The sequence below is a fragment of the Podarcis muralis genome, chromosome 1 (genome assembly GCF_964188315.1).
Source record: "Podarcis muralis chromosome 1, rPodMur119.hap1.1, whole genome shotgun sequence".
In the NCBI taxonomy this organism is placed as follows: domain Eukaryota; kingdom Metazoa; phylum Chordata; class Lepidosauria; order Squamata; family Lacertidae; genus Podarcis; species Podarcis muralis.
Window position 1 is genome coordinate 68,820,162 of NC_135655.1, and position 27,892 is coordinate 68,848,053.

The window sequence follows — 27,892 nt, forward strand, 5'->3', positions numbered from 1 at the left end:
AAAGGAAGCTGGTAATTCCTAGACTGATTGTGAGCCAACTCATGCCATATTCGATGTGTGTAACATATTGCAGTGTACATAACCCCTCCTTTACTACGCCGCACTGGCTGGGATACCTGCTGTTCTCAAAAACGTCACGCGGATTCTGTTATAAAGTCCACCACAATAGATCGCCGGGCCATTTGTTTCCATATAGACGCTTGGCAGCAGCTTGGGGGGAGAGAAAGAAAGGCAGGCAAGAGGAGACAGATCGGAAAGATGTTTTACTCAGGGCTCCTAACAGACAGAAAGGATGTGGACCTGAGGGAAGCTGCATCTCTCCGACAACAGAGGAGAATGAAGCAGGCAGTGCAGTTTAACCACAAGGACTCGGCTGACCTGCTACCATTAGATGGGCTGAAAAAGCTGGGGACTTCGAAAGACACCGTAAGACGCTGTTTGTGTGTGTACGTGTACGTGTGTGTGTGTGTGTGTGTGTGTAAAAATCTATATCGAGAAAACATAAGATTAAAAGGATGGATTTAAAACATTTTGGTCTGTTGATTCTAGTGGTGTTTTAAAAATGTTTTGAAGATAATGATCTTTGTTGCCTTTGGAAGCCATAGAAAATTAGCATTTTAATTAAGCTGTTGGGGATGCAGAGGGAGGATAAAGACTGAGGAAATGGTGGGGGGAAGAGCTTTACATGAGATATGTTTTCTGTTTTTGTTATCAAAAATAGTTTATATTTGGCGGTGCAGCTACGTAATTCTGAACTCTGGACTTTATGGTCTTATGGGGGACTTTTCATATGGAAATGTATAATTAAAACACATCCGTCAAAATGTGGTAATAAGCCACCCCAGCTCATTCTGTTGAGCAGGACCCTGGACTTCTATCCCAAAGTCCTGTCCCTGACATAACGTTTATATAGCCATGCTTGCAAGTGCAATCAAGCATCCTTTACATTGTGATTTAAAAAAGAAAAGAAAAGATGGCCTTATTCAGCCATATTGATATATAGTCAATTCAATGTATTCTGTACAAATGTTAGATATGTGAATTGGTCAGTTGGTGAGTTGATCAGATTAGGCGTAGTTTTGTAATAAGAAAACTGGAGATCAAACACAGGTGATGACTTCCTGAGTTTGTACTTTAACTTCTCTTTATTAAGGTAAATTTCAGTGAAACTTCCTTCCAGGGAACTGTGTTCAGAACTGCAGCTTTGGGGCCTTATTGCTGCATTGCCTGTCTTGTCTTTTGCAGATAGCAGTTTCAGAATGGTACTAAGCAGTAAAAGCAGTGTTGGGGAGAGGGTTTTTAAAATTATTCCCTTAGCTTCATGACCTTGATAGAATGTTTTTTTGGGGGGTGGGGGAGGAGTACTGTGGCTGCATTCCTGATGATGTTCATTTGTTTGGCCCTCAGTCAAGTCTATTGTCTCCCACATCAGGGGAAGCTATATTCCTTTGAGTTCTACAACATACATCTGCAAAGCTTTCTAGCTTTTGAAAATAGAAGCATACATCAGAGACACAAAACAGGATGAAAATCTATTTGAGCAGGAAGTTGTGTCCATTCTGATTTTTATCCCCCCCCACCCCGAGTTCAATATGTTGCCTACTCACAACATTTGACGATAAGATGAATATAGTGAATCTTTTTTTTTAAAAAAAAAAACTTTAACCTTGTATAGTTTTTATGACACCAGAATTTAGGATTAGATGTGTAACAGTGAAAAAGGAAAGTGGTGGTGTTTTGCTTAATATATAGGTGTTTCTAAAAACCATATCAGTCTTTAGCCTCAGAACAAGTACTGGCCAAAACTATGATTTCTGCTCCAATTTAAAACTCTGGGAATTCGCACTCCAGTCCAACCTTCACAACGTATAGTCTGACCACCACAGAGGAGAAAATTGCACCCCATATACTGTCAGTCCATTCCTCATATCATTTGGGGTAAATACTGCATCAAGGATATGCCATTCCCCCCAAGTTGGACCAGTAGCCATTTGACACAACCCCATTGAAATTAAGTCGTACAATGCACTTGCTAGAGTCCTACACATCAAATCACCCTGTAGTAATCACAATATACTCAGAGGTGAACAACAGTGTTTGAAATATATAACTAGTAAAGGGAGAGGGATGGGGCATTTAGTGCTATACCGTATCTATGGCTTTGCATAAAACTCCCTGTACAAAGATTACAAATTAGTGGTGTAAGGACTTCTTTAGCATTTTCTAGAGCAGGGGTGGTAAACCAATGGCCTGTAGCTGTATCTAGCATCCAGAAGACATTTTTGTGCCCCCTCCTGAGATCCCTTCCCAAATTTTGGTGGTTGAAGATCACCGAATCATAGAATTGTAGAGTTGAAAGGGACCCTAAGGATCATGTAGTCCCAGCCCCTGAAATGCAGAAATCTCAACTAAAGCACCCAACAGATGGCCATCCAACCTCTGCTTAAAACCTCCAGTGAAGGAAAGTCCACGACCTTCCAAGGGAGTCCATACCACTGTTGAACAGCTCTTACTGTCAGAAAGTTCTTCCTGATGTTTAGTCAGAATCTCCTACCTTGTAACATGAATCTGTTGGTCCGGGTCCTGCCCTCCAGAGCAAGAGAAAACATTTGGCAGCCCTTTAGATATTTGAAGATGGCTATCCTATCTCCTGTGGGTTAAACCACAGAGCCTAGGACTTGCCGATCAGAAGGTCGGCGGTTTGAATCCCCGCGACAGAGTGAGCTCCCGTTGCTCGGTCCCTGCTCCTGTCAACCTAGCAGTTCGAAAGCACGTCAAAGGGCAAGTAGATAAATAGGTACCGCTCCAGTGGGAAGGTAAATGGTGTTTCCGTGCGCTGCTCTGGTTCCCCAGAAGCGGCTTAGTCATGCTGGCCACATGACGCAGAAGCTGTACACCAGCTCCCTCGGCCAATAAAGCGAGATGAGTGCCGCAACCCCAGAGTCGGTCACAACTGGACCTAATGGTCAGGGGTCCCTTTACCTTTACTTTATCCTATCTCCTCTTAGTCTCTTTTTTCCAGCCTAAGCATACCCAGCTCCCTTAACCACTCCTCATAACTGTTCCTTGATAATATTGGTCGCCATCCTCTGCACATGTTCCAGCTTGTCAATATCTTTTAAAAATTGTTTTGCCCAGAAATAAACATAGTATGCCAGATGCGGTCTGACCAAGGCAGAATAGAGCATTACTTTTACTTCTCTTGATTAGGACACTATACTTCTGTTGACCTGGAATACAATATTGAACTGATGGTTGTGTTGTGCAAGTCCTAAAAATGTGTTCATTGTGTTTTTACTCCATGGGTCACCAAACAATTCCCCCAGATTTCTTTATAGAGGGCCCTTCTGCAGTGCTTTACAATCTTTGTGAGCAGCACTTCCTGTGCACTGATGGCTTCCAAACAGAGGTGGCTTCTCACCGTCATTTTCAAGAGCAGCTGAAGTTATGAAACTATAGAAAGCACAGAGTGCTTCACCTGTTTAGTTGTGAGAGTTCAGAGCCAGAAGGCAGAGAGTCAGAGTACAAACTAGAGAGCATGTGGCAGTTTAAAAGGGGAGGAATGCTTATTGCTCCATGAATTTAATAAGGAAGAATAAATGAGCTTAAATAATTTTATATTTAATAGAGCCCACTTTTACACTTTAGCCACATCCACTTGCTTTGTCCATGCCAACATTTACACTTGCCCACTTTGATAAAAAGTACCCAGAAGCTTAGCTATGGATCAATGTAATTCTTGTCCTGAAAAGTGTTAGCCACCTATGCTTTAGAAATTAAGTGTTAACTTTCCTAAAAATGGAAGCCAAACACCTGAGATAACCATCCTCCTGTTTAACGAACATCATTTCGTTTGAAAATGCCCTCCTCCCTCCTCTCCAACCACACACACACACACACACACACACACACACACACACACACCGTATTGAGTGACTTACTGACATCTACTGAATGAATAGATCAGGGTTTGATGACACAGTGAATCACAACAATAAATTTTGCATGGTTTGTGATGTCACCCCAAGGCTTCAGGTTACACTCAAGTGGCCACAGAGGCCTGCATCAAATATTTGTTTGGAGAGAGAGAGAGAGAGAGAGAGAGAGAGAGAGAGAGCGCATGAAGTGTTTGATTACTACTTATTGATCAGCAATGGAATCATTCGTAAGAAGGTACCTTGATAAGCAGAAGAGGAGGGCCAGCGTTAGTGACATTTGCCCACCCCCACTGCTACCACTGACCAGGGATGATATCAAGCCAGGGACAGAAAATGACAGGCTTGGACTGGTGAGAGACACCATGTTTCAGAACCACCTCATTCTAAAACCAGAGCTAGGAAGGACCCTCAGAAGGTGTGCAAAGATTCCTGGTTCAGATTTTGTGTATGGATTAACTCTACGCGGGACCGACGGAGGAATGCCTGAAGCAATAGGGAACTGGCGGGTAATGACACCCACTGTCACCAAAAAGAAGGAGAAGCCAAAGGACTACATAGTCATGAACTATAGAGGAATAAAAGCTGGTCTTTTCACAGCAAAGGAACACTACCTGTATCGCCAACACCATGATGTGCGCCGCAAAGGAGCTGATGGGGACAGGTTCCCAAGGGATCCACCTCGTCTTCCCGATGCCATGACCTATGGGAGGCCCTATCGTCCTTCCACCCCCTTCATAGATGTCTTTCAACATAAGTTTGGGGACCAATGGGTGGAGGAGAACCGAAAAAACTGTGTATATGTTAAAGAAAACAAGCATAAGAAAAGGCGAAAGATATATGATACACGGGCTGTCATGCTGAGGAAATATCAAATGCCAGTAAAGGAAGATCCTCTGTGGATCATGCCACAATTTCGGAAAATTGCTCCCCATCTTAACACCTTTCCAAGTCTAGAAGATCGAGTGAAGGCTTTCAAAGCCAAGGAAATGGAAGCTCCAGTTCGACATGGCCAGCTAGCTCAGGGCATTTATACACATTTGTAGGATTCAGCTTTTATCAATATGCAACCTCTTTGTATGTCTCAAAAGTAACACTTGCTATGTTATGATTAAAAAAAGAAAGGTTGTGATTTGTTCTTGCTACTGACAATACAGTATTAAAATGAAGTTTCCAGCAAGAAGTTGCAATTGGTTCTCTTGTAACAGAACATACTCACTGCCAGTGAGAAAGATGGAATACATGGCTGCCACTGTGCCACCAAAGAACCACATCACAACCTGTGGAATCTGCATGCTGCCACAATTTAACACAGTGCAATAGCCCACCTGCTACATTAGCAGCGGTTGGCTTCAGTAAATAAAAGTGTGGCAGTGTTATGCAAAACTGTTAACTATAGAAGAGGTCAGAGAAGGGCAGAGCAGAGACAGGACTGGGGATAAATTGTTTAAACATCACAGTACCCTCTATTTTCATGCAAAACTGCATTCTTAATAAATGGGAGTAACCAGGCATATGATTCTATGATTGCAGCCGACATCCAGCACTGTCAGGTATATAGCTCTACTGGCACAAAGAAAACCGCTGTAAAGAATTGTAACGGCACACATCTTGGGAATTAGTGTTTCTGACTGATATAAATCCAATATTGCAATTCTTCAAAACAGGTTCTTAATATATAATAATCAATTTATAGGTACACAAATAATGATACTTTTGCCACATATCTATGCCTCCTGATGTAAATTATGTCCCCCAGTTTTGTCACAGCATTTATTGTGATTTACTGCATCAGAAGATTTATTTCCTTTATATAAATGAAGCTGTGGTGTTTGCTTTCTCTCCTCCCACCCAGAGCTACCTACTTGCACACATCTCCAAACCACATATAAATAATAATAGGCACATTAAAACAAAAGAGAGAAAACATGTTTAAGGCTAAAGTACATGTGACATTATACTCTACCGGTATTTCTTTTTTAAAAAATGCTTACATTTGTTACTTTTTTAAAAGAAAAAGGCAGTTACAGGGCTGCAATCTGAAACATGTTTCCATTCCAGAATGAGTTCTTAAAAGGCCAATGGCAGCCAGGCAGGCGGGATTTCCAGCAAGAAAGAGGTTTGGGACCCTGAACTAATAATTCCATGTTAGTGGAACATCCGGTCGATTGCAGAAACTCACCTGACTTTCCCTGCCATAATATCACTAACCAGACAGACCTCTCCATCTTTCTTATCAACATTGGCAGCATTTCTAGGACAGCACTATAATGCTCAGGTCAAATGGGTCTTAGCACAACTGTGAAGCAGAGCTCATGCTTTGTATGCAAAAGTTATTGCCCAGGTTCAGTAACTGGCATCTCCTGTCAAAAACCCTGGAGAATCACCACCAGTCAGTGTTGACAATACTGATCTTGATGAACCAATCGTTTGGCTCAATATAAGGCAGCTTCACATGTCCCTATGTTGTCACTGCCAGCAGCCACTGGTAGCAATCCGAAGGGCAGGGGGGGCACCAGAAAAATGTGAGGGGACCATACCCCCTATTTTTTACCTGAACCTATAACAACGGCCTACCCTGTTCTCACAGTGACCTAACAGGAGGTACTTGGGAGAAGTTATTGCCTGACGCCTATTCCCTTATCCCCATGTAAGAGAAAAATGAAGCACACCTATCTATCATTCAGCTTGATCCCAAGGCAAGGAGCTGCAGCCAAGAATTTGTAGTCTATGCATTCAACAATTCTCGCATGTGGCCTCCCACTTTGGACACATAGAATCATAGAGTTGTAGACTTGGAAGGGACCCCAAGGGCAATCTGGTCCAATCCCTTGCAATGCAGGAATCACAGGAAAAGAATCCCTAACAGATGGCCCTCTAACTTCTGCTTAAAATCCTCCAATGAAGGAGAGTCCACCACCTCCCAAGGTAATCCAATCCAGTGTTGAATAGTCCTTACTATTACACCAGATATTTCTTCCTAATGTTTAATTGGAATCTCCTTTCTTGTGTTTGAATCCATTGGTTCAGATCCTACCCTCTGGAGCAGCAGAAAACATGCTTGCTCCATCTTCCATGTGACAGTCCTTCAGATATTTGAAGATGGCTATCATATCACCTCTCAGTCTTTTCGTCTTCAGGCTAAACAAACACAGCACCCTCGATCAATCCTCATAAAGCTTGGTTTATCATCTTGGTCAGCCTCTTTTGCACACGTTCCAGGTTCTCAATATACTTAAATTGTGATACCCAGAACTGGACATTAGCTACCCCTCCCAGTTTAGTGTCATCTACAAATTTGATGTCATCCAAGTAATTGTCATCCAAGTAATTTATAAAGATGTTGAATGAACAATGGGCCCAGGACACAACCTTGAAGCACACCACTTATCACTTTTTTCCAGGCTGACAAAAACTGTTGGTGAGCATTCCTCGTGTTTTGTCAGTCAACCAGCTACAAATCCACCTAAAAGTAACTCCTTGAAGCCACATTTTGCTAGCTTCTCCACAAGAATATCATGGGGGATTTTATCAAAGCCCTCACTAAAATAAAGAAAAATTACATCCAGAGCCTTTGTCCATGAAAAACACCTAAAGGGAATATTGTACAACTAGTGTAAGATTGAAGCTAGTTAACATAGCGCTAAAAATAAAATCCAGGGTTGTAAAGATCATTTGGGAAGGCCTTTTCTGCATATAAATTCCATGTTTTATAAATTCTGGCTGTTTGGTAGAGGGATGCTAGCAGAAATATCAAAGTATAATTTAACTAAAAATCTGAGGCAAAGACAGATGGTCTCACCCCTTAGTTTTTGCCAGGGAAAAATATCACTTCCTTGGAAACAACCCACTGATGGACTGTATTTCCTCGCCAGATTATTTTATCCACTTCATTTACTGTCCAACCTTCTCCATTCTTATAGTCCGTTCCTGTAGAACATTCAGAATGCATAAACTAATGCATGATATTCCCTTTTTATTTAAAACATCACACATTTTGACAAATGGTATTGCTGTTTTAGATTTGCTATTTTGTTATTTGTTATCAACATGTTTTATGTGCAACATATGTATACATATATAATCTGGAGATTCAGATAATCTGAAGATTCAGATAAAGGGAGTTCTAAGCTTTTCCAAAGTGCAAATCTTCCTTTTCAGGAAGCCTCTGTTAGATGATTTTTTACTGCTGCTCTTATATCTTTCTGGTTTTCACTGCCCAGTTTCTTCTTGTTTGCATTCTTTTGCTCATATTTTCTAATTGTATTTCCTATAGAGAGAGCTATTTATGTGTGTTAGCAGCATTGAACTTTCTCGAAAGATGGGTTATGTCTAGAATAACTAAAAGGTCAAACAAGATAGTGCAGATATGCAAGACAGTATGAAATATTGCTTTAAATGTTACATTACACATACTAATTTTTAGCAATTACTGCCTGTTCATTATGCTGATTGCTAGTTAACTAAAATATCATGTTACTTGTCTATCATGACTCATAATCTAATATATACAGTACATATTGGCTGCTTGCATTTTATTTCCATGGCTTTTTCAGCATTTCCCCCCCTGAAGTTTATTTCATTTGCAAGGCTCCAGCTCTCCACCTATATACTTCTGCTATCTATTTCTAGGTCATGCTAAAGTTAATGGTTGCATGACAAGCTAGTCTACTGAATTTCAGTCCTCATACAACCTTTAAGGGTCCGGGAACATTGTCCTCTTTTGCATCTTACCAACCTGCACTAAAGTACTCAGGAATAAGTTATATAATTAGGAAAATGCCCATTATTGTGAAAAAAATGTATGCATGGGCTTAGGATGGGGAAGAGATATGGGTCACTTTTAGTGCAAACCTACCTAATTCACACTTCCCAAAACAATATGCAAAACTAGGACAAAGCTTTTCTTTGAAATTCACACTTCTCCGAATGCTGCAATGTAGTTATACACTCAAAAATATGTCACCAAAAATAGGTGTATTGGGGAAGCCATGCATAAAGATGCAAGCATTAGTGAAAATATGCAAAAATGTGTATTTTACCACCTTATGTATCTATGATTCCCCTTCAGGTCCAAAGAACTATAAGCAGAGCTGTGTAAAAGGTTCTCTGCAAAAGCCACTGGAAATATTTCTGAGATATCTCTGCAAAGGACAATGAGAAGGAGAATAGGAATAGGGAACATATGACTATATCCAAATGTTGGACTCCAACTCCCATCAGCCCCCAGCCAGCATGGCATGGGCCACTCTCTTTCACCAGCTCAGCAGAGGTGGTTGTTTGAAATAGATAGAGTGCGTTCCTATTGTACAACTAGGGAGTAATGTGTTATAGAGAAATATTATTTATAGCTTTGCCCTCTGTCCTTTCATCATCTAATGTATATTTGCTGAGTGCTTAGTTTGTTGATGCCTGCAGAAACACAAAAGAATTCCCCAATCTTGCCTTAAGGCGTGTGCAGTCTAGTTCTGTCAAGAGCAAGATACCAGTGGTTCTCACAGAAGTGGATAGCAAAGAAAAAGAAGCTGGTGCTGGGAATGCTTCGTGGAATATTTATGTTAGATGCAGACACAAAATGAATCTTGCTAGATAATATAGCTTGAACCACGAGGGTCCATGGGAAATTTAGGACTAGCAGAAGAGAGAACCACAGCAGGCACAGCCATCCTATAAACTTATCATAGTAGCTTAAGTGTCATGGTTTCCTCCAAAGAACCTCAAATCTGACAAGGATCCTGAGGGTTCCATTATGGAAATGGTTAGTTACTTCACAGAAATAGAGTTTTCCTTAACTTGGAGAGAGTATGTATTGTATTCAGGCCTGAGGCTTCAATTGGTGTTTTATGTGAATGTGAGGGCTGCCTTGATTCTGGGGCATATGTTTGATTCCACTTCCGAATTTTCCTTCCTATTAACATCTTTAAGTGATGTGAGATGTGAGAGAGACTCCAGTGTGCTCTTTAGTAGTATTCCATACAGTGCTGAGAGAGTAAGTTTGTTTTATTATCACTCTCTGTTGTTATGTTGGCTTACCACTTTAAGTATAATTTACTGCTTTATGATGTAGCGGCTCAAGTTCTTTATGTGATCGCTTGTGTCATTTCTTTCTCAATTGTTTCCCTTGTGATGTAATAAGCGTGGCATGCTCACACCCACAACCCTACCCCAGGTGTGAATATTCAAAGGCATCAAAACAGTGCTATATCACAGATTGCAGAAAGGACAGGGGCATTAAACAGGAATGTGTGTTTTTTATATATAAAAAGTCAGTGTCAAGATATTTAAACACTTCTACTTCGTGAAGAAAGGACAGAAAGCAGGATAGAGGAAAATAATAAAAAGCTCGTTAAATTTAAAAGAGTACTCTCTATGATTCTCACAATGATTATTGATCTGTGTTTTTCAGTGTCAAAAGCAGCCTGGTGAATATTCCCTTGTTTCATCTTGTAATTCACAACACCCCCTTAGTTCATTCTACTTTCAGGAGGTGGTGAGTTGCAGTCAATTAGAACATGCACTGCAACATTCATGAGGCTGATTCTGGTTCAAACCACCCAAATCTGCTTAACAACACATTCTTCCACATGAGGGATGTGAAAATTGTTCAATGGGCTGATTGTAAAACTGCATAAAATTGGTTCTTATACGTTTACCACATGATGAAGCGGCCAAATACAGTATCCCCAAAAGTCCCTTCCAGTGCTATGGGGGTGGGGGACAGGAAGAAAGTGCCTTGATTGGGTAGTCAGGTGAAACAGAGGAAAGGGAGCTCCTGCACCTTTAACAGTTGCATAGAAGACTGAATTTCAGCAGGTGCAAGCTGTCATACAAGCTTTATTTGCTCTTCTATGCATCTACTAAAGGTGCGTGTCTCTTTTTCTCTCACCCAGCCAGCCAAAATTCAAACTATTAAAAAAATTGTTTATGAAGACAAAAAAAGTTATATGAAAACAAAAAGCTCTTCTGAGAGTGGGGGGTTGGTTGGTTGGGTTTTTAAATCTTCACTACCATCATATCAGACAATGTGGTGCTGCAGTTTCAGGAACTGTATGTTCAGCAGCCCACTGCTACATGCACATATAACTGGATCCCATTAAGTATTCTGTTTTTCATATAAATATAATGAATACAACTTTGGAATCATTACTTCCCATCTGAGAAGCTTATGGCTGCAATCCTATGTGCACTTACTTGAGATTAAGCACCACTGAACAAAGCGGAACTTATTTCCAAGTAAACATGGCTAGACTTGATCTGCACAAGTATGTGAGATTATTTGGAGGATTGCGAGTGCTGCTGCTTTGTTATTCCAATAATATTCATCACCCTATCCTTGGTATATAGCAGAGTATTTTGAAGGAAAGAGTATCAACAGTATCTCCAACCTTCTCTTATTTCCATGGTGATGACACTGTCTGAATGTTGTGACAGCCAACCTGTTTCAGAATCCCTGGTAAACTGTACAATGGTGTCATGCATGAGATTAAAAAATAATAATCAAGTTTGTAATGCTAGAGAGTTTTGTATAGTAAAACTCAACAAATAAACATTAAAAGCCACTGGATTGACATGGGCTGATTTACTATAAGAGTTTAAGACAAAATAACACAATCAACAGTGAAGATGGAAGAAGGAGAGAGTAAAAGTGCATAGAATGAGGCACTTCATCCTAAGGAAGCAGAGAGGGAGGAGGATGAGAAGAGAGTCCAAGAAAGAAGGAAGGGATTGGGGAAAGCCCACGGCTACAAAGTCTTGGCACTAAGAGTAATAATTGCTCAATAGTAATTTATTTGGCCAAATCAAATAAACATTGAACAACCATTGCATCCCAAGTCCCAAGAAATGGGGAGTCCCAAGGCTGAGAGAATGTTCATCCTGTCATGTACTACCAAGCAGAAAATGGAAATACTAGACCCCCCTGATTTTTTATAGTATATCTTCATCCTGGTCTGGCTTTTGCACTCATATTCCCTGTTCCAGTACTATGAGACTACTTATGTAGGATATACAGTATTACATTTAGAGCAGCCTCACTTTTGTTCAGAGAAGCTCTATGTCTTTAATGGCTATGGCTTTTTCCGGTATGGAAATGCAGCAGTTGGAAAGCAACACGATTGGAATTTGAATGTCATGAAGTTGTTAAAGGCATCCCTAATAATAAATGCAGTTCAATCCAATGCATATTTACTCAGAAGCTTCCAGGCTGCGTGTGTCTGCATGCCTTCAGAACTGAGCAAAATATATTCAGTATTCCAGAGCCGAAGGCAAAATGAAAAACCTGCCCCAGAAGTCCACAGAACGCAACCGAACTTTTTAATTTTTCCACATAAAATCCCAGATATACCTGTGATTGGAGCTGTTCTAATTCAGAGAAAACAGTGAATGGGCATCACAAAACCACATCCTCAAAAATTATTTCCCCAATATCTCTGACATTAGCCTACCGTGTTTGTGCACACATTAAAATAATAGCAACATATTTATGCCACTTACTAAATTTTACATGCTGCTTCGCTCTTTAGAGATAAATATACTCTCATTTAGAAAATAAGTGATAATGCTTTTTTCCAAATTGAACTCCTGTCCCCTATATGTGAAATTGTTTTCCTCATCCGAGCAACTAAATATGTCAAAATGTCCTGAAATATCTTTGAGCCACCATTTGTAAATACTGAATGACAACAGAAATTATTCACTCCTTTATAAATTTCAGCCTGCCATTTTCTCCATGCAGAACCTTTGGGATGAGGACTTTGTTGACTGCAAGAAAAAAAATAGGTATAAAAGGAGAATTCCCTAGATGGCAAGATTCAGGTTTGGGGACAGTACTCTTCAGTGAGAGAACCCAAGCAGAGTTTAAAAAACACAAAATATGTAGCAAAGTAAAGCGTGGAAATATAGGCAATTAGACCTTTAAAATATGTTCATATGAGTTGCAAAATGCTCCTCTTCCTCAGTATAGGAAAATACCACATGTTTGAAAAGTTAAAAATTAGGTTACTTACAAACTCTTCAAAGGTCTGGTTCATGTGCTTTTCCATATAGCATTCAGAAAAAGTTGAACGAACAACGAAACTTGACTTAGTTACAGTGGTGAAAGTTCCTAAATTATTGATAGGGGAACTCAAAAGTTGCTTATAAGAGCCATTCAGCTAAACTGAAGTAACCAGTTTAGACTCTTCACATGCTGAGCTTCTCAGACAGAATAAGGGGAATAAAGTCTTGATTACCTACTCTCTCCCAAGCTGAGCTACACCTGCCAGAACAGCTAACTCTTTGGTCTTAACCCCTTCATGCATTAGACTTAAACTTGTTGGTTATAGGAGGCTGGTTATCCAACAGATTTTAGGCTGAGTCCTGTTCTTTGACTTTTCAACAACAAAGGGCCACATATTTTGTCACTGTGTGTGTGTGTTTAGATACAAAAATACATATTTAATGCTGCCAAAATATTTTTTTCTTGAGTTGCATAACTAATGCAGGTATTTAAAGGACAGCATTCTTCAACTGTTTGGTTTCAATCAACCTATATTTTCCCCTGCCCTCATTTTCTTTTTTTAAGCAACCACACAACATTCTCCAGAGACGGTTGATGGAGACAAACATGTCCAGGTTGCGCCACAACCGGGGCAGCTGCTCTCAGAAGAACGAACTCTCACTCCAGACAAATAAACTGAATCAAATGAAACTGGATGGCCCAAAGAAAACAGAGCAAGAAGACCTCATCCTGGTGTGCTGCCAGGTATGCTTCATGGGCCTACATTTGATATTTCAGCCAGCCTTCCACTACAATGAGAATGCTGCACCCAATTCCCTATGTGGCCGAACCCAAATACAGCCAAAGCTTTATGTGGCGGCAATATTTGTGATCACAGCAGCATTTTTAAGAATCCATTGTGACCATGGGGGGATCATTCTTAGTAGCTGCATCTGTCTCCACAGTGTGTTGGTGGGGTTACATTTCATGTTTGCTGGATGAATACATGCCTGGAGCCATCATGTGGAGGAAAAAATGCACAGTGTGAACCAAGTTATACATAAGTTAGGCAGATAAAATTGATGAGATTTTGAAAAGCACATCCTGGGTGATGGAATACTAAACTTGAATGAGTGTTCACATGTAAAGCTGGAGAATGAATTTCTTCAAGAGTAGAATTAGTAACTGAGAAATTTGCTTTCCACTGGTGATACAAAAAAAGGGTTCCAGAGATAGATCACAATGGTGTTTGTTTCCAGAACTCTACACTACAGCACAAATAAAAATCGAAGCTGTCAGCTGATTCTTTCAAATACTCTGTTTTGCCTCAACAGTGCGCTGGGAAGGAACTGCAAGTTGTGGTTGATACTGGATGTCAGAGGAATATCATATCATCTGCATGTCTGGAGCGACTAGGGTAAGGAGTTTGTTTTCTAGACTGTTAGTTAAAAGCATGTGACAGTGTTCACCTGACCTCACTACTGCACACCAAGATGGACAGGGGAAGGGAGCAGGTCAGTGCTTTGCAAATCCTCCAGTGGGAGTGCCAGATCTGCTTCACTAATGCATTTGCACTGGGCTGACTTGGAGAGCACGCTTCTTTACCTTTAAGAGCTGGATGGCAGACACAAATTCCACTGGGGATGCTTTTTCCCACACCAGAAAACTGAGTACTTGTTGAATTTCTATCTGTTGCATAACTTTTAAAGGTAAAGGACTGCCAGACAAAAAGTTGACAATTTTGCTCTAGAGCAGGCATAGGCAAACTCCGGCCCCCCAGATGTTTGGGACTACAGTTTTCATGATCCCTGACCACTGGTCCTGTTAGCTAAGGATGATGGGAATTGTAGTCCCAAACATCTGGAGGGCCAGGGTTTTCCTATGCCTGTTCTAGAGTGAGTTCTCATTGAACAGGGAAAGGTTGTAGCTTAGTGGTAGAGATGTTTTACATGCAAAGCAGCCCTTGAGTCTTAAGAAGAGCAGGAAAGACTCCCGAATGAAACCCTAAGAACATCAGAAAAACCTTGGTCTATGGTGTTATCCAACAATCAAGTCCAGGATTAATTTCCCACAATGGCCAACCATACGCCTATGAGAGGTTCACCAACATGATGTAAGTGCAATAGCACTCTGGGCACCTATTGCCAGCTAGTGCAGACCAGGGATGCAGAACTTGTGCCACCCCAGATGCTGATGGGAATTGCAGTCCAACAATGTCAGGGGGGTGGCGGCACAGGTTCTGAACAAGGTGGTAACAATACTGAACTAGATAGATCAAGGAACTAGATGGGCTTGGTATAAGGCAGTTTCCTAGGGTGTTGCAACTTGAAAGTAGGTTTGCTAACTTTTCAAACTGGTTACTGTAACTGTGTTTTTAACAGCAGTGATATGAAAATATTAGCAAGCCAGGAAAATCATCTCTATACTTTGACCTTAAGTCTACCTTCTGCCCACTTCTGCTTTTAGAATAACTTTGTGTCTGTGGCTATGGTGCTTTGGAGCACTCTCTACAACTGTGTCCAAAAGAGGGGAAATGTTGTCTGATGTTTGTATTTGGACTTCCTTTTTGGAGTGTATCTCATGTTAAGTTTCTCATAAACATCTTGTTACAGGAATACTGATCAAACAATGGGGGCAGTCAGATGCAAATGAGATTAAAAGCTGTATCTGCAGAAATTCCCTCTTCTATACAACTATTAAAAGTGCAGGAGATCTGCCCTCTATATCACCTGCCTGGCCACTCTAAAACCAATTGCTAGGAGGCTGAGTTGCCTGCTTTTGATCTGGCCCCTGCTAAGGTGCCTTTAACAGCTGTTTGATCTGCAGCAAATTAGCAGATGATGATGTGTGTTTCCATCTTGTGAAAAACTTGCTAATTCCTGCTTTTCAAGATGCTATGAAAGAGACAAGAGCAGGTCAGGCCCATTTCTTTTTCTCCGCCAGCTGGCAATCCACTCAGATGCATTGTTTGGTATGTCAGCAGCTAAAATCCATGTTGCTAATTGCAAAGGTGATGATAGATGTCTTTGCTAATTATTTATAGCTGTTAGCTTGTATTCCTCCTTTTTAGATATGATATTGTCTATTTTTTTATTGTTACAGCATTTGGCTGCATAGCATGATGTTGATTGAACTGATAAAAGGTTTATTCTGTTTTACTGTTAATCTTAACATCCTTCGAATTCAAGTCCTCTTCCAGTGCACCAGTCAGAGGTGGGAACACCCTAGTCATTTAAGAAAGACTTCCAAGGCTCCTCCTCTCTTGAAATAATGTCATACCATTTGATGAATTTTTTCCTTAAAAAAAACTCGAGTAAAGTAGTGTGTTGCAGTGTGGAGTACTGTTGTTCAGGGTTTGGGGCAGCCATCTCCTTGCCCAAGATACTCAATTTTATCCCCCACCTCCCTTGTTCTGCTTCCCATCAAAACAAACGCAACATCCTATGGGCCCTGAGCATTGGGCCCTCCCTTAGTCTTTTCTCTTGTTTCTTTTTCTGTATTTTTGCAAATGTTGGGAGTTATTTCAAGCTTGCTGATGCCTCTCTTGTGTGTGGATGGTGCTATTTTGGCTAAATAAAGAGCTGTATGCAGATTATTAGTTTGTTATTGGTATAGGATGGGTTCTCTGAAGGTCATGCACTCTTCCTCCTAACTGAGTCTTAATTTGCATATATATTAAGTTCAACCCTTGGACTTAAGCTGAGCCATTTTCAGTATCAGTGCCCTATCTTGAAACATGTGAAATACAAATGAAAGAAGTGCCTCTGAGCACATAAGGAGTGTGTAAGCCTTGCCACAACCCAGCACATGAATGTGGGCCTTTGTCAGAAGAGTTTTTATATTCAGTTGTTGTGACACAGTGGGGAGAGTTGAACTCCAGTCTGCTCTAATTTTTGAAATTATCTTAAAACCTTGTGGGCTCAGACTGTGCAATCTTAACTTGTGCCAGGGAAATTGGAGCCTATATTTCTTGGGAAGGAAGGAGAGGGAACATTGAATGTTGTACTCGCCATATGGTGATCTGTTCTTTAGCCATGTATCTCAGCCAGAAGTACTGTCTACCAACCAGGGCAGCACAGAGCGTGCTTCCATGCCAACACACTGATAAATGTTTAAACTTTAGCTAACCAAATGAGATCTTCCTTGACAAGGCAATAAAAATTAACATGGGTTCATACACTGACTTGTTTAACTAAAAGGCAGGCACGAGTGCATTGCAATCAGTGCCCATGTCATAGAAGCATTCATATCTCCTATAAGCAGATCTTAATAATCTGAAGCATAGAAGATGGGGCCCAAACTAGTTATCTTAGAGACTGCCTGCCAAGTAAAAGGATTGCTGTTCTGAATTCTTAGCATGGAGGGTGGGATACAATTTAATTATCAAGCACAAAATACGCATTAAGTAATTGCAATGTACTTTGCAGAAAGGGGCTATGGAAATTATTAACATGTTAATCAGAATATTTAACGATGGCAAATTATATAAAGGACTGGGCGTCTTAGCTATCAGAACTGGTCATACGCTGTACAATATTTAACTTGTTGGAAGATCAAAGGAAGAAAAAGTTGAGGAAATGGATAGAGCATTTTTCTCGTCTTTTGCTCTGATCCATCTAGCTCATTTAATAGATAGGAGAATGGGTTCTTCAAAGTAACCGTATCAAAGTGCCTTTAGCATTGACTCATCTCTGCATAGGTCATAAATCAGTCACTGATGACTCATGTTGCAAAGCAGTGCAGTAGAAAAATACCACAAAGGAGGCACAAATGAAAGTAGGTTCTCATGGAAAATGAAAGGAATTATAGCTGTTGGACAGACTGTTTTTAAAAAAACAAAAAACCGTCAGTCCAGTACAGGCACACTGTTAGGACAAAGCTAAGAGTGAGGAGGGAAGAATAGCAAGCATTATGGAATTGTGAGTTCCCTCAGAAGTACTTGGTTTGACCCTATGGAATGTCACAAATCCACTAAGACACTGTCTCCTGTGTAGGCCCCACTGAAAAAAAAGGAAAAGGAAGGATTCTGTAAGAGCCCAGCCAATAGTATGTTGTGATATCAGAAGCATTTTTTTTTAAAAAAAACCCTTTTAAAAATAGATAACTAAATGTTTATATAACCAACATTTTAAATTTAACATATAAATTTAAAAGATCCCCAAGATGTATACATTTCCCCAGCTCTCTCTCTGTGTCTCATCTAATCGCCTGCCTAATTCCATCATGCTCAGCTTTTCTTTTCCCTATAGGAACTCTGCTCTGGTCATCCTAGGAAGGTCCAAACATGGTGGTTGCCCATAACCCTGTTTGGATGCTGTAAGAGCATGGCTGAAAGCATGGGATGCAGCCCTGGAAGAGATTTATTATTCAAGGACGCCTCTAGAGACGCTGCAGGAAAGTGCGTGTCCAGAACGCACCATCCTGACCTTGTCTATTATGTAATGGGGCAAGAAATTAGCACAGACTAAACTCCCCAGTGGGTTTGATCCACAGGGATTAGATATCCTATCCAAGCTCATCCAATTGCTGAAATAAGCACGGTGATGAAAATGCCCTAAGAAAAAACAAGTCTAAGAAACAGAGGGAAGAATTCTCATTTTTAGCTGAATGGTAGTTCTGGTAGATCAGAAAAATCGCTATACTCTTCTTGAGCACTCCCCAGACGTGGATTTGGTTTAGCGTAAAGAGGGGGTATGTAAGAAATGAAAAGAATCCAAATAATCCTCAAATGTTACTTGACAGAGCAGTAGAACATTGTGTATTAGCGAAAGACAAAAGGCTTGCCAGGTTTTAATGTCTTACTAATTTGTTCCTTTTTCCCACGAGTCAGGCTAGCACAATCTGCCACTAAGCAAAAACATCCGTGCTTTCTTCTTTCTGTAAAAGTGCCCGTTGTCACCCTTGTTGTTCATATGAATTTTAGACATATTGGCACAAAGAATAAGAGGTAACCAACAAATTAAAAGTATAAGAGTGGGACCGTGACAATATAAATTAAAAGCATTTGCAGACAATGCGGTGATATCTGTGGAAGAACCAACAGAGTCAATCCCGAAAGTCTTACAAGAGTTTTAAAAAAAGGGGGGGTGTAGCAGGATTTAAGATTAATAAAGACAAATCAAACTCTTGGTAAAAAATATGAATGATGAGAACAAAAATTACAAGATGTGTCAGGACTAAAGATTGAAAGAAAGGTAAAGTATCTAGGTGTATACCCCCCCTGACCGTACGGTCCAGTCTTGACAGACTCTAGGGTTGTGCGCCCATCTCACTTAAGAGGCCGAGGGCCAGCGCACAGCAAATAATATAAACCTGTATAAAAATAATTATTTATCTGTATCAGATACTAATTACAGAGTAGGAATGACTATGCTCAGTTCCAGGATACAACACAACACAACACAACACAACACAAGTACTGGCATCCTAAAATGAACAAACTCCTGACGTAAACCCAGTGACTTTTTCCTTGTGCAGATTAAAGGAGCACATGAAACCCTATAAGCCCGAAGGCGAGAAGATTTCATTGCCACACAGTATGAAAGTGATTGGCCACATAGAACACCTGGTTCTTACCATGGGGACTATTCACGTGGATTGTTCAGCAATTGTGGCAGGTGAGTGTTCAGGCAGGTTAGATGCCATACAAGTATAGTACTTGTTAAACCTATTTTTGTACATTGTGGTGCAATTTGTAAGTTTATTTGGTAAACAGGTTTGGGAGGCTTTTGACTTGTTTCTAAAATCTGTTGGATTGAGAGTATAAAAATATGTTGCGGTTGTACCCTAAGAAGCCAAACCTCTCTCAATTCACTGTCAGTTTCCTTTTTTTAAAAAAAATCTATTTGGTTGGATCCAGACTAAATTAATCGAGCTTAGGGCTGTTGTGTGGCATACTTGTTAGAGTATCTTTCACCATGACTACTGGCTCTGTAAGTTAGGGCAGATGGAAGCTGCAGCCTAGAAGCATCTGGAGGACATCAGGTTAGGGAAGGAGGGCTAAAACAGTCTTAGCCAACCTGGTGCCCTCCAGCTGTTTTGGACTACAACTCCCATTAGAGCTGTTAAGCATGTTGGACTAGGACTGGGAAGACAGGTTCAAATACCCACTCAGCCATGAAGTTAACTGGATGGCCTAGGGCAGGGGTGCCCAACAGTGGTGTAGCGTGGGGGGTGCAGGGGGGGCCGGCCACACCGGGCGCAACATCTGGGGGGGGCGCGCGCTTGCACTCGCAGCTCTCTGCCCCTACCTGGCTCACTCACTCGCTCTCAGTTAGGGGGCGCAAATTACTTGCCTTGCCCCGGGTGCTGACAACCCACGCTACGCCACTGGTGCCCAAACATTTTTCAAAGAGGGCCAGATTTGATGGAAGTGAATATGCATGAGGGCTGACCAAAGTTGAGCTTTTTTTTAGGATTGAAGAGCTTTTTGGGGGATGTCCCCCCAAGGTTTATTGACCTTTTTAAAGGATTTGATAGCAATAAATGAATGAACTGCCACAGGGGCCTGATAAAACCGGCCGGAGGGCCGAATTGGGCCCCAAAGCAGACTTTGGATATGCCTGCCTTAAAACTAGCACAAAATAACCCATATATAAAACACAGTACTTGTTGCTTCTTGTTATGTGTTACACACACACACACACACACACACACACACACACATATAAAACACGGTACTTGTTGGTTCTAGCTCCTGAAAGCTCTATTGTAAAAGACCTCCAACCCCTTTGCCACCATCTATTTCCCGAATTCTTCCGTTGTCCCCCTGTTGTTGTCTTTTTATAATATAGCATTCATCAAGAATACAAACAGCAAGTAATGGATACTGGTCACCAGCTACAAAGCGAAATGAGGTGGAAAATAATAGCAGCATGCTAAAATTGTACTTTGGCTTCAGGATCAGTGCTACAAACTTTTCTGTTTGTTTGTTTTTTGGAGGGGGGGGAGGAAAGCTGCACCCTACTTTGCTAAATTCCGACTTATCCTCATGAGGGAGGTTATAATCCCACCGACACCAGCCCCATATTTTTTCCACCTCTCTGACTTCCCCCTCTCTCATATCTATATCTATATCTATATCGGGGGAGGCAGCCTCGCCTGCACAATAAGCGATAAAAAGAATGGCGCTGCTGCTGCTGGGCTTTTCTTCGCGGGCTTTCTGCTGGGTGGGGCGGGTGAGGCGGAGAGCGCTCTGCACATGCTCAGGAGACCCCTTAGCCCACAATAAACACCCCCCCGGACCCTCAGGAGGCAGCCCGGCCTCTCTTTGCGGCTCCCTACCTGCACTGCTCCCGGACGAGGCTCCGCTGTTCTCCTCCACGGGCATCGCGCCGTCGCTTCTGACTCGCGCCGGGTTTCGAACGCCTTGCAGCGCTTCCGGCGGAGTGAGCGGGGGAGGGGGGGGAAACCGTGCGCTTTCCAAATATCGCGAGATAAAAGCGGCGGCTTCGCGGGAAACTGCCGAGACAACAAATCCCTAGACTGGCGGCCGGTGGTGGCTACACAGGCCACATGACGAGGTCTGGCGGGCCGGATTCGGCCCGCGGACCTTGTGTTTGACACCCGTGGCCTAGGGTCAATCACTGCCTTGCAACATAACAGGGTTCTTGTGAGGATAAAATGGGATAAAGAACCATGTTGCTGCCCTGAGATCCTCAGAGGAAGGGTAGGATATAAACTCTTTGTAAAAGGAAAATGCAAAAGCCTTACTTGCCACTGATTTCAATGAGAACTAACTAACATTACTTCCAATCCTCTAAGTGCAACTAACTCACTCTAGGCCCAACCCTATTGGATTAAAGTGACTCACAGTGGAAGGACCCATCCTCAGTAATGGAACACATGCTTGGAATGTATGAGAACACAGCTTAAATCCCTAGTTTCTCAAGTTTAAAAGGTTTAAAAGTTTAAAACCATTTACCAGAGATGAAAGTAGGATAAGTACATATACCAGAAGTTGAAATTCCTTTTTCCAATTGCCTTTTAAAACTTTCTTTCAGCTGTCTCCAGCCAGCTACTTTATAATTTCCATTTCACACATTTCTATGTGAATTTAAGCTTGTGCTTTGGACAGGAATGCTTTGGGGACTGACCAAGAAGGGGATTATAGTTAGTACATTGCTTTTCCTAGCTTAATTTGGGCATGCAGAATCATGTTCTCTTAGAACAAGTGAAAGTATTAAAGTTATTAAGCACCTCTCAATACGCCTTTCCCACACCATCAAGTAAAGACAATCAGACTACAAAGTTCTGAGATTAAGCAGCAGGGTTACAAACTCAGGGTATAATTTATATAACTGTATTAGAAATATCTATATATTTATTTGGATAATAAGTATATATGAGTATATATGAACTGAAATTTTTAACTGTTAAGTGTCATAGTGATATACTAAACCCTAAAATAAATAATAATAATGATAGAGTATTATTTCCAGGCAGTACTGGCACCTCTCATGTATAAATGACAGCCTTTACAATTCTAAATTTGGCTCAACAGAAACTACCCTGAGATCACTAAGAATTCTTTGCCATCAGCAATGATTTATTATCACTGTTCTACAGAGGAATCAATTCAGTGACTTAGATATAAGGAACAGGTCACAGAAAGAACGGTTACTTGCCTGAAAAGAAAATTCAGAAAGGAAAAGAAATTAATACATCCTTCAGCACTATTGATTAATACTTGGTTTCACAGAACAAGCAAAGGATAAGATTTACATAGTGACTGAACTATTAAGAAGGGTAAAGTGTGAGGGAAGAGCAGGTTATTCTCCGGCTGCTTTAGACAAATTGAGTTGGCAGGGACCCCTTCACCGCACTAAGGGACCTAACACATCTCATGGAAATATGAGCTTGTGTATGTGTTAGATTGATTCATCATAGCATTTTATCTCTATCTGAACATGTTTCTCTCCCTTTCCAGAAGATAATGATAAAAACTTCTCCCTGGGGTTACAGACACTGAAATCTTTGAAGGTAAAACTCTGTTTCCCTCCCAACTTTTGGTATCCCCTATTTTCTTTTACTGAGGTGATCTTAACCTGTTGTCTAATTTGTTTTCTTATATTCCCTCTAATTTTAGTGTGTGATAAACCTTGAAAAGTATCACTTGATCTTGGGGAAGACAGACAGGGTAGAAATTCCTTTTGTCATTAATGCCTCTGCACACGAAGAGAAGTGAGTATTGAACTCTAAAGCTGCACAGATATATTTAGAGTGACAATATCCAGTCAAATCAGTGGCATAGTGAATGTGTGGAGGAAATGGATCCTGACTAGGGATGGCATATAATTTGAGGGTTTCATGATAGTTTACCATGTGCTATCCAAAGTATGTTTAGTGCAGCACGAAAAAGCTGCTGTAAGTAGAGAACTGAACGGTGAAACTGTCATTATTGAATTCGCCCCTAGATGTGAGTGAAGAAGATATTAATAGTTTTTAAGGTCTTTTTTTTAACACCAATCAGACTGAATATGGTTTAAAACATTGGTTCTGATTACCAAAGCCTATCGTACAGGCAATGTGTTTATTTTCTGCTTCATTTGGCGGGTTTGCACTGGGATATCCTGCTTTCAGTAAGTGCTTAGGACACACTCCTGCATTTTAGTCAGGGAATAGCATGGAAGTTTCCAAGAAAGGGAGAAAGAAAGAGAAAATGAGACAATGGGATACCATTCAGCATTTTTAATGTTGATGGGGACCATATTGCTCCTGAGCATGTGTGTTAACTGTACCATGGGAGGTTTATTTCTGGAATTTTTCCCCCCCAAAGAGGTATAGAATTACAAAGGTGATGAAATAGGCTCTTTTACACCAAGAATATAATAAATTAGGCTTTCAGTTGCCCCAAGTACATTTGTGCCCCCTTTCCACAATTTAAGTGCTGATTAGGAGTTTGATAAATAATATATATAGGATCTATGAAATCAGAGGTTTTAGGTAAGGAAATATATTTTGCACACAGTTATGAGGTGCCTTGCTTGCTAAACAGTTATTTTCTAGGGCACATCCTCATGGCAGCCACCTGCGCTCCTGGTTCAGAGCTGTAGGACACAGCTGGAAGCCTGGGAAGTGTCCCTGGAAAAGGCAGGTACCTTCTTCCTCCAGGATATCCTGTGCTGGCTATACAGGTGGTACAGCCCAGGCTGGTCTTATAGCCATCCCTGTCAGCAGAGTGGGCAGGCTGGGAAGCAGCATGGGTTGCATGCAGCCCCTGGTGCTTATGGAGTGTGGGGTTGAACGACTGCATGAGCACATCCAGCCCCCAAGTTAGCGCTATGTGCATATGTATTTGCTATAATGAGATCGAGCTTGGCAAAAAACCAAAACAGAGCCAACTCTTTTGTCACACTGGTTTATGCTTCTCATTTCAGCACTTCTGAAGCCTGAAGAGAATGCACTGCTGGCTTCAGAGAATAAGGCTTTGTGGTTGAAAGGAGAGTCGGCAATACTGATATCCCCACCTTGCTAGACTGTAGCTAGCTTGTAGCTAAATGAAGGAAGGAGTCTAGGGCAACTTCAGGCATTCACTCACCATGCCAAGAGTGTGGACAGTGGACTTCTAAAAGCACATCTGAGTCCACTCTTAAAAATGATGTCCTCTTTATGGTCATCTAAATATGAAAATGTTTCTTTTACATCTTTTTTGTTATGAATGGATTATTGAAATGAATTGCCTCTTGTGAGACTGAAAAAGACAATTTTTATAACTTTTGAACTAACTGTATTTAGCTGCAATGAGAGGCTGTGAGAATCAGATTTTTAGAATTATTTTTAAACAGAGAATGATTAATAATTGGACATGATTGGGTTCAAACCAGAGCTTATTTACAATTAAATAAGTTCATCCAAATGCTCACGTAAGTTGAAGAGAATATATTTTTTCCAAGGGTACTGAAGGTGGTATGATGCAACTATTGTTGCTTGTATTATTAGATATTTTCCAAATCTCAATATCTCAGAAAAATGTTGTTCTTAATTTCTCATTATGAAATATTGGTGTCAACAGTAAGAAGGTGGAGCACAATTTAAATCTATAGAATACTCAGCTTTTCATAATAGCATAAGAAACTGGATTTCCAGATTTTAAACAAATTATCTAGAACCACAGTGTAGCATACATAAGAATTTTAATGTCTACTTGTTCAGCATTAATATTTTAGTTTATTTTCTTCAAATTTTGTTGCATAATTTTCTCAGTTGTGATTGTTTTAAACTGTATCTGTGAGCCTTTTATTAGCCCATAATTCCTGGCAAAAAGATAATATCAGTAGACAAGGACAGACCTCTAAATAGTTACCAACATTTTGGCATAATAATTTTCATCACTCCTTAAGGCTGGTTATGAGATAATTTTGGAAAAAACCATTTCATTCTTGGTTTAAATATGTATTCATCATCTTAATGCCTAGATACTTGTTGCCTTTGTATCTCCAAGGCATTCTACAATATATATATTACTAGAATTTCAGGTGTATTTACCTTTATCTTGTAAGCAGCAAACTCACCAAATAATTTAAAAACATTGAGTTCTGGACTGATTCTTCAGCATGGTTATTGTTTTATAGTATAAAACCAGATTGAGAAATGAGAGAAAGAGAGAATGAGTGTACTGTATATAAAAATACACTGTGGGAAACAATGTTGCTATGGCAGCCCCTTCCATTTTCTCTAAAAAAAATGAATATCCGTGTCCTGTCATACTCCCTTTGGGGTCATTCTCACTAATGGCATGACTGCTTGATTCCCAAGAAGAGCAATTATCACTCAATATTATCCACCGAACAGGGAATTTTAACACTTACCACCAGAGACAATATTACAGTAATGATATATATTCAAGCAGGCTCTCCACTGTTCTAAACATCATATGATGAGCCACAGGGAAAGAAAGAACCACTTCCTCCCTGCTCCTGGGCAGCACCTTGTTTCTTTTATTCCCTTAGAGCAGGGCAGTCCAACACATGGCCCAGGGGCCGTATGTGACCCTTGAGGCCTTTTTTGGCGGCTCTCAGCAATATTTAATGACCCCCCCCCCGCCCTTGCAGTGCCCTCACAAAGCTGGCTAAGCAAGGCACTGAGCTTGGGGAGAGAGGCATGAAGACTCCCCCAGCCTCCTTCCCAAAGCCTAGAAGGAGCTAGGAGGGCTCTAGGTACCTTTCAGAGCCTCATGGTGCCTCCCCAAAGTCCACCTCACTTAGCCAGCTTTGGGAAAGCAGTGTGAGGGCTGGGGGAGCCTCAGATTTTGGCCAGGCTCCCCCTCCCTGCACATGCGTGCCAAGGCAGTGTGCAGCCCATGGGCTCCATGTTGAATCACTCTTGCAGCCCACTTGGTATGAAAAGTTGGACTACCCGGCCTTAGAGTCTCATAAGTCAATAATGCTGTATGTTATGACACACTCTTCAGCGAACTATCTGGTTTTCTCCATTAGGCTGATAATACCACAGACAATTCCTGTCCTATAACTTCTTGGCACTGCTTTCTATAATGGTCTTGAGCTTTTTGCTACCAGCAATAGGTATTCTTCAATTGGTTCTGGGTGATACGTTTAGTTGTGCAAATTTACTCAAAAATAAGTGTGTTGTGGCCGCAGTGTGGATTAACAACATGTGTAGCACATAATTGTCTGATTGTTTCAACATGCAGTTCAACTTGCACTAGCAGCTACGTTACAAATGTGTTGAACTGCAAACTGAAGTGTGCTCAAGCAATCGTAAAACTTATATAGTATGTGCTCAAGTCTGCATATATCTGCTTAACCCATATTCACAACAGGCTAGGGTGGTCTTACTTGTGCACCAATCCATATAAACAAAAATAGCAAGCAATATATACAGGAAAATGATCTTACACACATGCACTCTCTTCCTTCCTGAGAACATGGGGAGCTGTTTTGTATATAGACACCCCTCTCCCTTGCTCCTTGTTCAAGCTATTTTCTCTAAGCTTCTGTCCATAGTACACCTCAAGCCACCATACCAAGCTCCCATATATGGAGCTGTGTGGTTAGCTATATGACTATATGATTAGCATCACAGATGTGCTTCTAATTACACCAGTTAATTAAATGCTTTGCAGGAAAGAAGCTTTGGTAGACTTGGGTGTGGGTGGGTGTTGTCAAACCATCAGGATGCAATACACACTTAGACACAACAGATCCCTTTTAAAACTTATCTAGTAGACTTTGTACTGAATATGCACTTACATTTTGAAGAACCCTAATTAAATTCAATGGAAATAAGTACTGGCATTGAATAAAAAGGGGTAGAGAACCAACGCTTTTAGGCTAGCGTTAGTTTTCAATATTTGATCTGGTTTGGTCATTCTGGCAGTGACCACAAAGAATATGCAATGGCTACAACATCTTTAGCACTCCCAAACTAGTATATATATTTTAATAATTTGTAGTTTGGCTTTTTGCAATGGGTTTGATAACATCCATGTACAGCGCTGGTGTTGCTCACAGATTTGAAGTGTAAGTGTTTGGATATATTTTTATCTTTCTGTGCATCATTGCCCTCAATACTTATATATCTATATTTACAAAACAAAACTTTTATGTGTTTGCGAGGTGAACTGCACTGTGTGTATACCTGCCAACATGTAGTTGAAAAATAAAATATATTTGTCTATGCTACTTATGTGGCATTTGGCTACTTTAGTGTTTATTACTGTGATGATTATGAAAATAAATAAAATGTAAAACTTCTATTAAGGTGTTTTAATTTCTGCTTTATCTTCTCTCATGGTATGTTTTGCCAAATACACACCCTGATCCAATGCTTTCTGGTGCAAATTTGGTAGGCCTTGTGTCCTACATTACTAAGGGCAGTCCTAGATTAGTAGCAGTAGTAGTATTTCAATACCATCCTTCATCCAAGAAACACAGGGCAGTTTAAGAGACAAAAATTCATACCATAGTATATCTGAATGGCAGTCTGGTCTGAGCCCAGTTAAAAGATAAAGAACCATAAC

General features: G+C 40.7%; 2 protein-coding genes and 1 long non-coding RNA gene across 9 annotated transcripts in view; 2 read left to right on the plus strand and 1 right to left on the minus strand.

Moving 5' to 3' along the window:
* Positions 1 to 27,626, plus strand: NRIP3 (nuclear receptor interacting protein 3). 2 transcript variants are annotated; one of them, XM_028731802.2, is made up of 8 exons: positions 1 to 426; positions 13,498 to 13,677; positions 14,247 to 14,329; positions 19,390 to 19,529; positions 22,841 to 22,893; positions 23,000 to 23,094; positions 23,920 to 24,003; positions 24,291 to 27,626. In XM_028731802.2, exons 1-8 carry the CDS (start codon positions 259 to 261, stop codon positions 24,304 to 24,306), a joined length of 819 nt encoding a protein of 272 aa, XP_028587635.1. In that variant the 5' UTR covers positions 1 to 258; the 3' UTR covers positions 24,307 to 27,626. The 2 variants fall into 2 exon arrangements, with proteins under 2 accessions (XP_028587635.1, XP_028587644.1); XM_028731811.2 differs by lacking the exon at positions 23,920 to 24,003 and having other exon boundaries at positions 11 to 426.
* LOC114598128 (uncharacterized) overlaps positions 1 to 27,892 on the minus strand; it is a 54,069-nt gene that overhangs the window by 13,662 nt on the left and 12,515 nt on the right. The window lies entirely within an intron of this gene.
* Positions 1,353 to 7,116, plus strand: LOC114598101 (cilia- and flagella-associated protein 77-like). Its single transcript, XM_028731789.2, has one exon. The coding sequence runs from the start codon at positions 4,154 to 4,156 to the stop codon at positions 4,979 to 4,981; it is 828 nt and encodes a 275-aa protein (XP_028587622.1). The 5' UTR covers positions 1,353 to 4,153; the 3' UTR covers positions 4,982 to 7,116.